The sequence below is a fragment of the Lithobates pipiens genome, unplaced genomic scaffold (genome assembly GCF_037356315.1).
Source record: "Lithobates pipiens isolate NorthernLeopardFrog02 unplaced genomic scaffold, aLitPip1_a1.2 Scaffold_1, whole genome shotgun sequence".
Taxonomy (NCBI): Eukaryota; Metazoa; Chordata; class Amphibia; order Anura; family Ranidae; genus Lithobates; species Lithobates pipiens.
Genome location: NW_027507685.1, coordinates 52,686,049 through 52,704,255, shown reverse-complemented (window position 1 = coordinate 52,704,255; position 18,207 = coordinate 52,686,049). Strand labels below are relative to the sequence as shown.

At 44.4% G+C, this 18,207-nt stretch overlaps 1 protein-coding gene across 1 annotated transcript in view; it reads right to left on the bottom strand.

The window, feature by feature from the left end:
• Positions 1 to 18,207, bottom strand: part of LOC143999439 (interleukin-13 receptor subunit alpha-1-like) — a 220,936-nt gene that overhangs the window by 88,821 nt on the left and 113,908 nt on the right. The window contains exon 4 of the mRNA XM_077493983.1: positions 16,414 to 16,534. Coding sequence (XP_077350109.1) covers positions 16,414 to 16,534 — 121 coding nt within the window. The remainder of the gene's footprint in view (positions 1 to 16,413; positions 16,535 to 18,207) is intronic.

Here is an 18,207-nt window from a genome sequence, read left to right as displayed (position 1 = left end):
GAGCTTTCTGCAAGGCCTCCCGGAGATGTCTCATCCTCTGCTCCCTCTGCGATGGCAAGATAAGGTCGGCAACCTTACCCTTGTACCGTGGATCAAGGAGAGTGGCCAGCCAGTAATGGTCCCTCTCCTTGATCCGAAGAATACGAGGATCCTTCCGCAGGCTTTGCAGGATCAGGGAGGCCATGCAGCGTAGGTTAGCTGAGGCATTCGGTCCGGAGTCCTCTGGGTCACTAAGGACAACATGATCCGCAGCTACCTCCTCCCAGCCACGTACAAGTCCACGTGTTTCTTGGGACTGTAAATCATCCCTATAAGACTGCTGCTGCTGATGCTGAGTGCCAGCCTCCACCTCCATGCTGACACAATCATCCTCCTCCTCCTCTTCCTCCTCCTCACCCTCTTCCTGTGTGATGGGTGGCACAGCAGGAACACTGTCTGGATAAAGGGGGCCTTGAGAGGCAAGGAAGTCCTCCTCTTCCTGCCTCTGTTCTGCCTCAAGTGCCCTGTCCATTATTCCACGCAGCGTATGCTCCAAGAGGTGGACAAGAGGTATAGTGTCACTGATGCATGCACTGTCACTGCTCACCATCCTTGTGGCCTCCTCAAACGGTGACAGGACAGTGCATGCATCCCTGATCATGCCCCACTGGCGTGGTGAGAAAAAACCAAGCTCTCCTGACCCTGTCCTGGTGCCGTAGTCGCACAGGTACTCATTGATGGCCCTCTGCTGCGTGTGCAGCCGCTGCAGCATGGCCAATGTTGAGTTCCATCTGGTAGGCATGTCACATATAAGGCGGTTCTTGGGCAGGTTCAACTCCTTTTGGAGCTCAGCCAGCCGAGCACAGGCATTAAATGATCGGCGGAAATGCACACAGACTCTCCTGGCCTGTTTCAGGACATCCTGTAAGCCGGGGTACCTGCCCAAGAACCGCTGCACCACCAGGTTAAGGACGTGAGCTACACAGGGCACATGGGTCAGTTGTCCCTGTCGGAGGGCGGAGAGGAGGTTGGTGCCATTGTCGCAAACCACCATTCCTGGCTTAAGCTGGCGTGGCGTCAACCACCTCTCGGCCTGCCCCTGCAGAGCTGACAAAACATCCGCCCCAGTGTGGCTCCTGTCCCCCAAACAAACCAGCGCAAGCACGGCATGGCATCGTTTTGCCTGCATACTTGCGTAGCCCCTGCAACGCCTACGGAGCACCGCTGGTTCTGAGGACAGAGCACTGGAAGAGGCCGTGGAGGAAGAAGAAGAGGAGGGGGTGGAGGAGAGAGGTGTGTCACAACTAATAGTAGCATTTTGGAGGCGTGGTGGCGGAACAACCTCCAATACTACTGCACCTTGTCCTGCATCCTTCCCAGCAGCCAGAAGAGTGACCCAATGGGCCGTGAAAGACAGGTAACGTCCCTGTCCATGCCTGCTGGACCATGAGTCAGCGGTAATATGCACCTTACGGCTGACCGCCCTGTCCAGCGAGGCAAGGACATTGCCTTCCACATGCCGGTAGAGAGCCGGAATTGCCTTCCGTGAGAAAAAGTGGCGTTTGGGGACCTGCCACTGAGGAACCGCACATTGTACAAACTCACGGAAGGGGGCCGAATCTACCAACTGAAAAGGCAGCAGTTGAAGTGCTAGCAATTTAGCCAAGCTAGCATTCAACCGCTGGGCATGTGGATGGCTGGGAGTAAATTTCTTCCGCCGGTCCAGCAGCTGGGGCAGGGACATTTGTCTGCTATAATCGGACGTGGATGTACCACTAGCAGAGTTCCCGGAAGCACTTGGCTGTGACACACCTAATTCTACACCTTCATTCCTCTCAGAGCAGGTTTCAGAGAGGACTGAAGGTCTAGTGGGGTTGGAGATGCCAGCTGATGAGGAGCAAGGAGAGGTCCGCTTTGTTCTTTGGTGTGGGTCTTTGAGGTATGCTTGCCAACGAGCTGCATGGCAGGTCAACATATGTCTGGTCAAGCATGTGGTGCCCAAGCGGCTGATGTTTTGGCCACGTGAGATACGCTTGAGACAAATGTTGCAAATAGCAGCGGTGCGATCTGATGCACTCGTCTCAAAAAAGGCCCACACCAAAGAACTTTTAGAATAACGCGCAGAGGAAGCGCTCTGCGCAGAGGAAGCGCTCTGCGCAGGCGGAGCTCTGCGGTGTGATTCAGTTGGTGTGCTGCCCCTAAGCTGGCCCCCGGAGGGCATCCTGCCTCGTTGGACATGTGCCTCCTCCTCCTCCTCCTCCTCCTCCCTCCTTCCAGGCACCCACGTGGAGTCAGTGCCCTCATCATCCCCTCCCTCTTCATCGCTGTAGCAAACCTGGCAGTATGCTGCAGCTTGTGGAACATTACTGCCAGATTGCTGTCCTTCTTGAGCATCCCCTCTCTCTGTGCTCACGCTACTGCCTTCCTCTAGCTGAGTGTCATCATCAGAGCCCACCAAACACTGGGCATCCTCCTGGAGCATGTACCCAACACTGTGCTCAAAGAGTTCAGGAGACTCCTCAGGAGGACGTGGTGGGTCTAGGGAAGGAGTCACTGATGATGACATTGAGAGGAGGGACGACGATGTGTTGGCAGCTGCTTTTCTACTACCCTGAGACTGGGTGAGAGAGGATGAGGAGGATGAAGAGGGCTTGGTCATCCACTCTACCAAGTCGTTGGCATGTTGCGGTTCAACATGTCCAGCTGCAGAAAAGAAGGACAAGCATGTCCCATGGCCACGTGCTGATGACAATGCACCGCGTCCCCGACCAGCACTGTTGTCTCTAGACACAGAGCCTGCTTGCCCTCTTTTATCGGCTCCCGCCTGTCTGCCTCTCCTTGCTGGCCTTCCAGACATGGTAATGGCCTGAAGGGAGTTGGGTAAAACAGTAGTTGGGTAGTTTATATTGTGCTGGAGGCACACAACACCCACTAACTCCTGCAGATGCCTTTTTTATAGAACAGCAGAGTTAAAGGGGTATATACAGATGTATACTGTGCTGTGCTGGAAGCACACACAACTTCCAATAACTCCAGCAGATGCCAATCGGGCCCAAATACAGAACAGCTATGTAGGTGGATAATAGCGGTATGTACTGGGTACAGAGCAGGCACACAGCACGCACTATCTCCTGAGTGACACTGCTGACTGCAAGCTCTATTGTTAAAGATGGACCACTAGCTATATAGGTGAGGTGAATATCACGGTGTATACTGCGGTCAGGGCACGCAGACAATAACAAGAAAACAGCAGAGTTAAAGGGGTATATACAGATGTATACTGTGCTGTGCTGAAAGCACACACAACTTCCAATAACTCCAGCAGATGTCAATCGGGCCCAAATACAGAACAGCTATGTAGGTGGATAATAGCGGTATGTACTGGATACAGAGCAGGCACACAGCACGCACTATCTCCTGAGTGACACTGCTGACTGCAAGCTCTATTGTTAAAGATGGACCACTAGCTATATAGGTGAGGTGAATATCACGGTGTATACTGCGGTCAGGGCACGCAGACAATAACAAGAAAACAGCAGAGTTAAAGGGGTATATACAGATGTATACTGTGCTGTGCTGGAGGCACACACAACTTCCAATAACTCCAGCAAATGACAATCGGGCTCAAATAGAGAACAGCTATGTAGGTGTATATAGTGGTATGTACTGGGTACAGAGCACGCAGACAGCACGCACTAACACTACTGACTGCAAGCTCTATTATTAAAGCTAGATCACTAGCTATATAGGTGAGGTGAATATAGTGGTGTATACTGCGGTCAGGGCACAGACAGTAACCACTACACAAGAGCAAAATAGTAAATCAGCCAAAAACGATTGGTGTGTAACTGTGTTGAAGGTACACAGAACACCCACTGCTTCAGATGCTAACAAACACTACACGAGGCCGCCTGAAAGGCAGCTTTATATAGTGTGGGGCGTGCACTACACAGTCTGAGCTATGATTGGCCACAGGCAGGATGCCTGTGGCCAACCATTGCTCTTCCCGCTACTGGCGCTGCGATTGGCCAAGCATGCGGGGTCACAGTGCATGCTTGGCCAATCGTGAGACAGCAATGCATTGCGCCATCGCAGTGCATTGTGGGCCACACGAATTTTGCCGCGAACGGCCCAAACGTTCGGAATTCGGCGAACGCACGAACGACCAATGTTCGAGTCGAACATGCGTTCGACTCGAACACGAAGCTCATCCCTAATCCCCAATAATACTGGCGATCTTGGACAGGGAGGGAGGTATAAGGAAGTCAATATCTGAGATAGTGGAAGTGTTTAGAAAATATTACGAGGAATTATATAAAATCTCAAATCCCAATGTAGAAGGGGAAATGCAGGAATTTTTCGGGAAAATAACACTACCCAGTTTATCGGAGGAAGATAGGGAGGGTTTGGAGGCCCCATTGACTCTGGAGGAGTTGCAAAAAGTAACAGCAGGAATGATAAATCAGAAGGCCCCAGGTCCGGATGGACTACCGATAGAGATTTATAAAAAATTTGGGGATATACTTTTACCTGCTCTCCTACAGGTGGTTAATGGGGCCTTTGAAGCGGGGAAGTTGCCGCCATCAATGATGGAAGCCACAGTGGTGGTCTTGGCAAAAGAAGGGAAAAATCAATTGGAGACTGCATCATATCGACCTATATGGTTACTGTGTTCAGATGTTAAGATTCTGGCAAAAGTACTTGCAACAAGGGTAAAAAATATAATTACAAAACTAGTACACCAGGACCAAACTGGGTTTATCCCAGGGCGGTCCACAAATATGAATGTGAGACGTGCCTATTTAAATATTCAGATTCCGTCAGAAAATGAAGGGAGCAGAGCAGTCATGTCCTTAGATGCGATGAAAGCCTTAGACAGTGTGGAATGGCATTATTTGAGGAAGGTGTTAACGGAATTCCAATTTGGGCCGAGATTTATGCATTGGATAAGAGTGCTGTATACAGGACCAAGGGCGAAAGTAAGGATAAATGGGGAATGCTCAGAGGGGTTCTACCTGGAGAGGGGGACAAGACAGGGGTGCCCTTTGTCTCCCCTGCTTTTCGCCCTCTCGGTGGAGCCTCTGGCCGTAGCCTTGAGAGAGGCGCAGGATATTAAGGGATTTAAAAGGGGGAATGAAGAGGAAAAGGTCGCTATGTATGCAGATGACGTGCTACTGTTTTTGGGGGATACGGGGCCCTCATTGGTGGCGGCAATGACATTAATAAAAGAATTTGGATATTTTTCTGGACTTGTAATCAACTGGGAAAAATCAGTCCTCCTTCCAGTGGATCCCCTGAATACTCCATTGCCAGTACAGGTATCCCAAATTAAAATAGTTAAGCAAATAAAGTATTTGGGAGTTAACATGACGCCAGATCCGAGGCAGTACATAGCAGGGAACTTAGTACCACTTATGTCAAAATTAAAGCGGAAAATCAGAGTATGGAGCCCCCTGTCAGTAGCTGGTAGGTGCAACTTAATAAAGATGGTGTGGATGCCTCAAATATTGTATGTTATACAGAATTCACCAGTTTGGATTCCAAAATACTGGTTTAAAAAAATGGAAAGTTTGTTCAGAGAAGTAATATGGAAGAATGGAGTGGCAAGAATTAGTTTACAAGTATTACAGAGACCAAGGGAATTGGGAGGGTTGGCACTACCCAACATGAGATATTATTTTTTGGCTGCACAATTACAGTATATGAAAGGAGGTAATTTAGTAGTAATAGAGGAGAAGGGAGGTTGCCCCTTGGGGTGGGATACCCCGCATGATACGGTTGTGGAAGCAGTGGAGGCCGATTCATTTAGGTCCAGATGCCCTACAGTTCAACTGATGGTCAAATGTTGGGAGGAGGTAAAAGTAATTTTGGGCTATAAAGGATATATGGAATTTTCCCCAATATGGGAAAATAAAAATTTAGAGGAAATTAAAAAAAATGGGGAGATTAGTAGAATGGGATCGGAGGGGCGTCCACTTCTTGGCACAACTGTACAGGGATGGGAGGTTGAAAACATTCCAGGAACTAAGGGATGAATATGGGTTACCTGCCCATACCTTCTTCAATTATATACAAATAAAACATGCGTTAGAGGCACAATTCAGAGGAAGGGTTTTGGAGTGGAGCAAGATGCCAGTATTCAGGAGAATTATAAATAGTAATACATCGAAAGGAGTTATCTCAGATATATATGGGTACCTAAAAAGAACAGAACAAGAAGGGGTGATAGAGGAGAAAAAAAAGGGTAAAATGGGAGGGAGACGTGGGCCCAATATCGGTTGAACAGTGGGAGAGGGTTTTGGCGCTGGGCACGAAAGTTTCATTATCCCCATCACATATTATATCTCAAATGTATTTAATACATAGGGTATATTATACCCCCTTTAAGTTGTTTAGGTTTGGGAGTAGGCAAGATGCAGAATGTCCAAGATGTGGAGATCGAAGAGGGGATTTGATACACATGATCTGGCGATGCCCAAGATTATATAGATATTGGGAAGGAATAATAGGAAAAATAAATCAAGTGCTTGGGTTATCTTTAGAAGTAGAAGCCAAAATCTGTATAATGGGATTGATAGAAGAGGAGGAGGTCCTGGGGGATATCCAGATAGCGGTAATCAGATGCCTTTTTCAAGGGAGAAAATTAATCGCGTACAAATGGCAGAGGAGGGAAGCACCCACAGTAAAGGAATGGATGGAAGTAGTTAAAGATATAATAAAAAAGGAGGAATACATATATAGGAAAAGAGGTAATTATAGGAAATTTGTTAAAATTTGGGGAAAGTGGTGTGAGTAGAGAGCAAGAGTGAAAGGGATGTAAGAGTTATGAATGAAGGAGAGAGTGAAAATGGGGAGGGGAGGAGGGAGGGAGAAAGGAAAAACCAGAATGTTTAATTTTGTATTTATTTATATTTTTTTGATAAGTTGTTGTTTATAATGGGTATCTAATATAATTGGGTGGGGGGAATTGGAGGTGGAGAGGTTTGGAGGGGTGGAGGGATATGGGTGGGGGAAGGAAAAGAAATAAGTATGTTTGGGGAACTATTGAATGTATTTGTTCTATAGCTGTATATGTGAATTTGAATATATATTAAATAAAATAAAAAGAAGATTTGAAACTAAAGAACATCTATCTGTAGTGTTTACTTATCTCTCTCCAAAGCTCTAAGTGCCATTTCTCTCTGGTGCTCAGTTCCTCTGTTATCAGCATGAGTCACTTCTGACAAGTTCTTGGACACGTGATAACATGAGCTGAACATTTGTGCCAGGGAGGAAGCTTAAAGGTAGATTAGCAGGGAGCTTGTCTATTCAGACTACAGCTCTGCATGTTCCTTCTTTCCTCTGCCTATGTGGAGGTGGGGGGGGGGGGGGTGTCCCTTTCCTCTAATCAGCTTTCGCACAGTGTAAGTCCAGTATCCTCACCCACCCCTATGTGCTGCTGAAAGAGGAAGAAATATTTTTAGCACAATCTGCACTTTCCAAAGAGTGTAGAAAGGGGAAGACAGCAGATATACCTGTAAAACTTATGTAGGAGGATTAATTTCTTCTTGTGATATCAAAGATACAAAAAAATGAACTGTATGTATCTTGTAAAGAAAAAGATATACATTACTGTGCAAAAGTTTTAGCCAGGTGTGAATAAATCTGCAATGTAAGAATGCTTTAAAAATATATATATTTCAATTGTTTAATATTATCAATTTACAAAATGCAAAGTGAGTGAACAGAAGAAAAATCTAGACCAAATTAATATTTGGCGTGACTACCCTTTGGATTCAAACCAGCATCAGTTCTTACACTTGCACACTCTACACTTGCACAAAGTTAGGGATTTTGTAGGATTAGAGTGAGGTTTATGAATAACCAATTATACCAAGCAGATCATAATGATCATCAATTGGATATGCAGATTGAAACACAGCCATTAACTGAAATAGAAACAACTGTGTAGAAGGCTTAACTTTTTAGGATTTTTTTTTTCTTCACCATATATTTATTTTAATTTATATCATTTTTGAGTATTTATTTTTTCATCATTTGCAGGAATTAATGAGCATTTAGGTATGGAATACATTTTTTTAACAAACATTACATCTAGAGGTTTTTTATTCCATTTTTATATATATATTTCATTAAATGTAATTTTTAATGTTAGGCCCCTTTCACACGGGGCTGTTCGTTTTTACTACTCTGCTTACTCAGTGGGGATCGCTCTGTTGATCCCCGTTAAGCAGGCGGATGATAAGTCCGTCTTTGCACTCTGTGCAGGGACGGACCTGTCAGAGAGTCCACCCTCCCCTAAGGGGGGATCAGATGATTACGGATCGCTCGCGACCATCAGATTCGTCCCAGAACTGATCAATATTCAAGTCCAGGTCAATGATTTATGGCCTGGACCTGCTGATTGGTTCTGGTGAATGAACTCCTTCCCCTGCTTATAATTGTAAACACAGGCAGGGGAAGAGATGTCATCTCCCCTTGTGGAACTCTTTTCGTTCCAGAGAGGAGACATCTCACAGTAAGTTGCACCAACTCTACACTAACACCAGTACACATAGGTACACTTGCCCCCCCCCCCCCCATTACCCCTGGATCGCCCCCCTCCCCCCAGTTAACTCCTTCACTCCCAGTCACAGTGTCATTCAGTACAGTTGTCAGATTTTTCACTGATCAATATACTAGTGTCATTTGTGCCACTAATCAGCATCAGGGCAGTTAGTGGTAGGCCCAGGTTTTTTTGGTAGTGTTTGAAGCAGTCACTGACAGTCAAGTGCTCTTTTCTTCCTGTGAGCCACACTAGTTGTTCCAGTAAATTTAGAAGCCAAAATGTCCAATCAAAGGTACACTAGTGAAGAATATAGAAAGGATACAGGTGGGACTTTATATGAGCCGTGACCATCCAGTACACAGAGCTCCATCCCTATTATTTAGACACACAAAAGGGAGACGGGGCAAAAAAGGGGGGCAGCAGTGGGACTTTATATGAAACAAGACATTGGGGGTCAATTAAATCAATCAATAAAATAGTATTTTATTGGCGTTGCACGGGGAGATACTACAATACATTAACAATACGTCAATACTGTAATACATAAATCTTTTTGCAGAAAAAAATATACAATAAGATGAAATGTAAGTAGATAATAAATAGTAAATAAATATATATATAAATAAATACTAGATAAAAAATATGTAGAAAAATATATATATAATAGTAACATAGTCAATTCATAATATATAAGCATTAATATATATACTTCATATTATCATAACGTAATTGCACATCATTGGTAGCCGATCAATAGTATATCCCAAAGTGCATATATAGTGGAAACCAATAAAATGAATTGATGATTTAAATAGATACATCAAACCCATGGGGGAATCTTGGTTATTGGGGCATAACATCCACTAGTAAAAAGCTTGACGCGTTTCGTGGACTGTTTCCACTCATCAGGAGCCGCTATAAAAAATTGGGGGTACCTGTGATAAAGACATATACTGGTCCTTCTCACTTCTGGCCTGCTTGCCGGCTTCTCGGATGTCACCTCAACTCCTGGAAAGATGCAGATTCCCCCTCAACTATGCCTCCGATCTAAAATCGTCACTACCATGAGATCCATATGCAATTTTTGTTATTCTATAGGTAAGAGTGGATGGGACCACTTCGTATGCCCCCTCTTTTCCTTTATAATCAATTACCATTGATTTTTAATACTCAGTATATGTCTTTATCACAGGTACCCCCAATTTTTTATAGCGGCTCCTGATGAGTGGAAACAGTCCACGAAACGCGTCGAGCTTTTTACTAGTGGATGTTATGCCCCAATAACCAAGATTCCCCCATGGGTTTGATGTATCTATTTAAATCATCAATTCATTTTATTGGTTTCCACTATATATGCACTTTGGGATATACTATTGATCGGCTACCAATGATGTGCAATTACGTTATGATAATATGAAGTATATATATTAATGCTTATATATTATGAATTGACTATGTTACTATTATATATATATTTTTCTACATATTTTTTATCTAGTATTTATTTATATATATTTATTTACTATTTATTATCTACTTACATTTCATCTTATTGTATATTTTTTTCTGCAAAAAGATTTATGTATTACAGTATTGACGTATTGTTAATGTATTGTAGTATCTCCCCGTGCAACGCCAATAAAATACTATTTTATTGATTGATTTAATTGACCCCCAATGTCTTGTTTCATATAAAGTCCCACTGCTGCCCCCCTTTTTTGCCCCGTCTCCCTTTTGTGTGTCTACACACTAGTGAAGAGGCCTACATGTTTCGGAGCGTTACAGATAAGAGTAAAGAGGAAGTCACCCATCTGTCAGATTCAGGCTCAGAATATGATCCTGTAGACAGCAGCGGCACCCTGACAGATAGTTCTGATGACGGAGAAGTGGTCCCTACCAAGGTCAGGCATACCCGACCTTGTTCTTCTGCTGTTGAGGTGCAAGAACAGCAGGGCTCTTGTATGGAGCAGAGAGCCAGTACTAGTGCCGCTCATCCTTCTGGTGAACTGGCAAGCACCAACGGCCTAGTACATCCTGGTCGTAGATCCAGCACTGCAGTAACACATGGTGAGGTAGCGAGTCCCATGAGTGCAGCTCAAGCTGGTGAGTTGGCTAGCACAAGTAGTGTCCCACAGCCACCAAGAAGACAAAGACAGGCCCGTTGAGCCCATAGTGCCCTTCCTGCTGCCTTTGCCAATCCGAATTGGGAGCCCACCACTTCTGCAGCACCTGTACTTCCCCCTTTCACTGGCCAACCCGGAATTCAGGTGGAAACAGTTGAGTTTATGCCACTTGATTTTTATTTGCTGTTTTTCACGGAAGATCTCTATGGATCTATTGTGGACCAAATCAATTTGTATGCTGATCAATTTATTGGCACTAATTCCCAGTTGACCCTTGCCAGAGATTGGAGACCTAGTAAGTTCTCTGAATTTAAGACCTTACTGGGCCTATCCCTCCTCATGGACATAACTAAAAAAAGTGAGTCATTTTGGTCCATTGACCAAATTCATCATATGCCCGTGTTCTCTGCCTCCATGACTAGGACACAATATGAGTAGATTTTTTGGTTCATGCATTTCAATGACAATGAACTCTGTCGTCTTTGGGGTTACCTTGAATACAATCGGCTCTACAAAATTCGGCCCCTAATAAACCACTTTAACAAACAGTTTGCAGCCTTGTTTACTGCTGATCAAGTTGTCTGCGTTGATGAGTCCCTGATGGCCATTTGTTATTGAAACAGTATCTTCCCAGCAAGCGTGCCAGATATGGGGTCAAGATGTATAAGCTCTGTGACAGAGAAAAATGCTATACATATAGTTTTATGGTTTACAAGGGAAGAGATAGTTACATAGAGCCAGAGAACTGGCAGGGAACGCTGGTATGATTGTGTGGGACTTGGTGTCACCCTTATTCAGGAAAGGGGTACCACTTGTATGTGGACAATTATTACACAAGCGTGCCACTTTTTAGTCACGTGTTTGATCATGGAATTTGCGCATGTGGCACAGCGTGATCTAATCGCCGGGGGTTACCCCAGCGGCTTGTAGATTCCCATCTTAGGCGGGGGGAGAGAGCCTGCTTGAGATGTAATAATTTGCTTGCTGTGAAGTTGAAAGATAATAAGAATGTTTTCGTTCTGTCCTCTCTTCACGCAGACACGACAGTCCAAATTCAAACGGTGACTGGTGTTGTAGAGAAACTCCTCTGTGCCCACGAATACAACCTTAATATGGGAGTGGTGGACCTCAACGACCAGTTGATGGCGCCGTACTTAATCGTCCGTAAGGCCAGATGCTGTTACAAAAAAGTGTCTGTATACTTATTCCAATTGGCTCTGCTGAACCCCATGTGTGTGTGTGCAGTGGTCAACTTTCCAATGCAAAAATGCAAATGCAGTGAGCCGGCTGCATGGGAGGCATTTTCCGTATGTCTTCCCTGGTACCCCTACCAATCGAGCACCCCAAAGAAGATGTTGTGTCTGTGGCAAGCACGGATTTAGGCGTGACACCCGCTATTGTTGTCCCTCCTGTCCTGACCGACCAGGTATCTGCATCAGTGAATGTTTTAAATGCTACCACACACTAGTGGAGCATTAGCGTAGGGTACAGCACTGCACAGACTAAGAGACACTCTCACAGGGTCTCCAAAGATGCCATCACATTTTTAGAGACCCAAACCTGGAACCGTTACAGTTATAAATAGAAGTGTGAAAAAATTATAATAAATACATACATTATACACAAACACACACACACACACACACACACTATGTTTTATCATGTTTGCTTTTTTGTAATTCTTTTATACTTTACTGTTTACTGCATTTTATTAATGTTAACTATTCTAAAGTACGCTGTGCTTTCAAACATAAAATCCATATAGTGAAATGAAAAAAATTTTAAGATGTGCTATATGTCAACAGCAATAAAGTGATAACGTGCTAAGTTACAAACACTATTCCAAATAAAGTGCTAGTGGATATAAATGGATATGGTAAAACGTCCATATGGTGAGAAAAAAACTAAATCAATAAAATCCTAAAAACAATATAATGGCGAACCAAACTAAAAAATCCTTATTACAATAATATGTATATGTCTAATATATATATATAAATATATATATGTATGTGAGAAAAAGTGTTTCAATGTGCTGTGCAATCAAAGTTCAAACGTGCTCCAATGTAATCCATGAAATTCAGTGGTTGCTGTGATATCAATTCAATATTAACCACTTCAATACAGGGCACTTAAACACCTTCCTGCCCAGACCAATTTTGAGCTTTCAGCGCTGTCGCACTTTGAATGACAATTGCGCGGTCATGCTACACTGTACCCAAATGAAATTTTTATCATTTTTTTCCCACAAATAGAGCTTTCTTTTGGTGGTATTTGATCACCTCTACGGTTTTTATTTTTTGCGCTACAAATAAAAAAATACCGAAAATTTTGAAAAAAAAAATGTTTTTTTTTGTTTCAGTTTCAAAACTTTGTAAATAAGTACGTTTTCTCCTTCACTGATGGGCACTGATGGGGCTACACTGATGGGCACTGATAAGGCGGCACTGATGGGCACCAATGTGGCACCAATGAAGTGGCACTGATGAGGTGGCATTGATGGACACTGATATGTGGCACTGATAGGCGGCACTGATGGGGGACACGGATGGGCGACACGGATGGGCAAAACGGACGGACACTGATAGGTGGCACAAATTGGCACTGATAGCTGGCACGGATTGGCATGGATGGGCAGCACAGATGGGCGGCACAGATGGGCATGGATAGGCGGCACAGATGGGCATGGATAAGCGGCACAGATGGGCATGGGTGGGCACTGATAGGCGGCACAGGTGGGCACTGATAGGCGGCACAGGTGGGCACTCATAGGCGGCACAGGTGGGCACTCATAGGCGGCATTGGTGTTATACTATAGTAATGGATGCCAATCAGTGCCAAACAATAATGCATGCCAATCAGTGATGCCCATTGTGGGCACTGATTGGCATCCATTATGGGCACTGATTGGCATCCATTGTGCTGACTAGCATCCCTGGTGGTCTAGGGAGGATTACCTTTTCCCTGGTGGTCTGGTGGCGTCCCTGGTGGTCCAGTGTGGGCATCCTCGGGGGGGCTGTGCTGATAATCGATCAGCACAGACCCCCCCTGTCAGAGGAGCAGCCGATCGGCTCTCCTCTACTCGCGTCTGACAGACGCGAGTGAGGGAAAGCCGATCACCGGCTCTTCCCATTTACACTGTGATCAGCCGTGATTGGACACGGCTGATCACGTAGTAAAGAGTCTCCGTCGGAGACTCTTTACCGAGATCGTAGTTGCCGGGTGTCAGACTGACACCCTTTTACCACACGATCGCCGCGATGCGCGCCCCCGGGGTCGCGCAGCGGCTCATAATCCTGATCACGTCATATGACGTCCGGTCAGGATTATGAAACCACTTTGCAGCCGTCAATTGCCTATAGGGCGGCCGGCAAGTGGTTAAGGTGCTGCATGTGAACTCAGGTGTTCCCCCCAGGTAATGGATGCTCACCTTAGAGTGTGTGACCTTGCTGATTAGACTTGGTCAATAAACGCATTGGAACCTGTTAATGATTCAGTGGTAAATCCGGATTCCTGTGGTAGCCTCACTCTTTGCTTCAATATGGTAATGGAGTCCCCTTTTGTGCCACAGTAATATCAATAGATAAATGGGGGACTTTATAATGTAGTATGTTAAAACTTTTATTATGAACACAGAAAAGATCCCTTACAGGGTACTCACCTTTGCATGACGCTACAGGACGCCACTCTAAAATAGCATAAAACCGAGCTGTAACAGCTGATATTGTGGTGGTTTGCTGATCATCCTTAGTGGATGCACTAACTAGCGTTCCATCCTGTCCCCTTCCCCAACGCGTGTCGATACAAGGGGTTCATTTGTATCTTCCTCAGGGGCTTCCCTGAAATGTTCGTCCAGATAGCACAACCCCCCCCCCAAATGACCCCATTTTGGAAAGTAGACACCCAAAGCTATTTGCTGAGAGGCATGTTGAGTCCATGGAATATTTTATATTTTGCCACAAGTTTTGAGAAAATTAACTGTAAGGTTGAACTGTATGCTGATTGGTTGTGTATCAGTCAGAATTAAGCAGTCACACCCCTTAAAGACTAATCACTAAATTCTGAGGTGGGAGAGATGCTTAGAGAACTGCCACTGTTGTATAAGGATCTGCTGTCAGTGTCGAGTGGCTTATCCAGTTCAGATATGGGGGCTGGGGATATATTGTATTACTACATTACATACTTTAGCATACCTCCCAATTGTTTTAAATGGGAACAAGGGACACCTATTAACAAAAGTATGTAGGCATAGGACACACCCCCTGCCATGCCTCCTTAACCTCCCTGGCGGTGATCTCGAGTCTGGCTCGGGTTGGGATTTTAATATCATAAGCGGTAACCCCAAGCCAGACTTGGGATCGCATCGCTGGATACAGGGAGAGGTTACTTACCTTGTCCCCTGGATCCAGCGATGTCCTCCGCGCTGTGTGATCGAGCTGTCTTCCACTCGATTCACACAGTGCCCGAGTGCCGCCGAGCTCCGTTCCCTGTGACGTTACGGCGCACAGGAGCGGAGATCGGCGCCAAATTCAAAAAAGTAAAAACACACACAGTACTGTAATCTTACAGTACTGTATAAAAAAATTACACACCCCCTTTGTCCCTAGTGGTCTGTGCAGTGCCCTGCATGCACTTTTATATTATAAATACAGTTTTTTTCTGCCTTGAATTTGGAGATTGTCCATAGCAACCAAAAAGTGTCCTTTTATGTCAAAAGTGATTTTAGACCAACTAGAAAACAGCGATAATAAATTATAATCACTTGCAGAATTGAGCGATAGCGATTTGTGGGGAAATTCGTCATCAAACACTAAATCTAATGACAGCGACAATTCTGCAAATGAGCAAATTTCAGTGTTTTTGGATTTGATTACATTATTGAATAATTTTTATTATTATTTATTATATTATAAACTTTATCATACCCGGGATGTCTGCTAGACTCTTGTTTGAACAGATTTAAGAGAGTTATTCCTAAGAATTCCTAAGAATTACAGGACTACAATATAAAAGGCCAAATTTCCATGCAAAATAAGTGTACAGCTTTCAGCATCTAAAACCAGAACTAATCATACTGCCAGGGAGGTTAATGGCAAATTATACAAAAAAGTTATTAATTAAAACCCACAAGTGCTTTTTTTTTTTACCACTACAACTCCTTTATGCTGGCATTTTATATACAACTATATAGATCAGACCAAATGAGGGACAAATGAGAAAGAAAGAGGGACAGGGACAGTCCCTCGATATCAGAGACTATGCTTTAGTCATGGGGCCGGGTGGTCATGGAAACTCTACCCCACTGAATGATTAGGTATTAAAGTAGAAATAAAATCTTCATCTTTGTACCTACCGGTAAGCTTGTGACTGTTTCTTCAGGACCTGTGTCGTGACCAGCGGCACCTGGCCAATCACAGCACTGGAGCCCACGAACGAACCCACCTGGAAGTGACTCAGGGAAAGGTGACAGCCGCTGGAGTGGGGGGGGGGGGGGTATTAGCACTGCAGGGCATCGTTTTAAGGTAAGTATTTCATAATGAGCTAGTATGTGATTTACAACCTCTTTACATGCTGTACCAGTAGAGCACCAATTTACTTTCTCTTGCGCCACCACTGTACAAGTTATTTCTGATTCTTCGCTAACCTCTCTCTTGCACAGTACTGTTCTTGGTCTAGCTCTGCTGTGTAATGACACTATGTTCTCATCTTCTGCTACAGCCTGCCATGTCAAATATTTTATCTACAAATATTCTGTTTACGAACCAGTAAAAGATCCGGTAAGTTGTGTTGGGTGATGTCTTTGGGCCAGGTTGCCAAGTGCACTTTACATGTTCCTGATAATGCCAAACACAGTGGAAATTGTTCACAGCTGTTTCTTCATCACCTAGAAAAGAAGCAAATTATAATTTTTGCATGAATTCAGCATTGTCAAAAAAAATTAATTTGCATAAGTCAAGCTGTATGATGTCACATTTTGGATTGTACAAAGAACAATTAGGACATTTTTTTTTCTTTGGTAACCACACAAAACTGACACCAGAACTAACTGGCTAAGGTCTCGTTTACACTAGTGGCAATGCCTGGTAGTGGGGAGGCAATCTATCGCCTCCACACCACCTGCATTAACCCCCTAAATTCCGCTCTAACAAATCGCATGCCCTGCAAGCTGTTGTAGGGCAGTTGAACAAATCACCTTCATAGGGTGCTATTGCCTGCCGAATGTGACAGGGGGTATAATTCCTGCCACAGCCATCAAGCAAAACACCATGACTGAGGCATGTGAACAGCCCTGGTCTCTGCCTTTGCAGCTTAATAGGGAGCAGTTGTGGGGGGGATGCATCTCAGCTACATGTTTTTGCTGCCTCACAACCGCAAATGTAAACAAGCCTTTAGAACTTGGTTATACACTATGGGGTTGAATAATACAAATAGACTTTTTTCACTTTGTAAGTAAATTTGCCCCAAAGCTTTGTGAATGAGGTGAAACTCTACTAACTTCGATCATCCAATCATGTGCAAACAAAAATGCTGTTTTTTTTTGTTTTTTGTTTTTACTTTTCTTGCACGTGATTGGGTATTCTTTGCAAAAATCAACCCCAATATGGTCAAAGGTTTGTGGACACTTGACAATCAAACTGTAGTAAACTTGTAGGGGGGGTTGGTTTAGTAAAACTGAAGGGTGCAACATCTGGTGCAGCTCTTCATAGAAACCAGCTTCCAGGCTTTTTTTCAAGACTTAATTTAACAAGCTGAAGTTAGAAGCTAATTGGCTACAGCTACACCAGAGTTTGCACTCTCCATTTTTAGTAAACCATCCCCACTATTACAAAACCATGGCATAAATATGTAAACCCTTCCCCCTCCACTCCTTTGCAGCCTCCACTCCTCTGAGAAGGCTTTCTAAATCATTGTGAAGTGTGTGTATATAGGAATGTGTGCCCAAACAGAGGTGCTGGGACAAGATCATCCAATGCCCAGGGCAAAGATGGCAAATTGCTCCCTCCCCTCATTATGTGTGAGCTTAGGAGGAGAAGGGGGGGAAGAAAGCACAGCCTGCACCCCCTCTCCTTGCTGCTTCCAGCGATGAGCTGACAGAAGTAGTGTTGCCACTGTCACTACTCCTGTCAGCCTTACAGTAGAATGAACTTGCGGTGCCCCCATTCCTACAATACACATTGGCCAACCCCTTGTCCTGGCTCTGCCAAATAGCCATAAATAGAATATGTGCTGTAAGGTAATGATGTTGCACAAGATGTCCTGGCTCATAATTGGCATTCCAGTTCATCCCAAAGGTATTTAATAGGGTTGAGGTTTCATCAGACTCATCAAAGCCTTATTTTATGGACCTGGATTTTTATACACAGGGGGGCAGTTTTGCTGTAAAAGAAAAGGACTTTCCCAAAACTGTTGTCACATGTTTGAAAAGGGAACTACTGTTTATAATGTCCTTGTACGCTGCAATACAAACATTACCCTTCACTGGTTCCCAAATTCCTTCATTAACCCCCCGTGGCATTCCCGAGTCTGGCTCGGGGTGAAAATTCAGCACCATGAGCG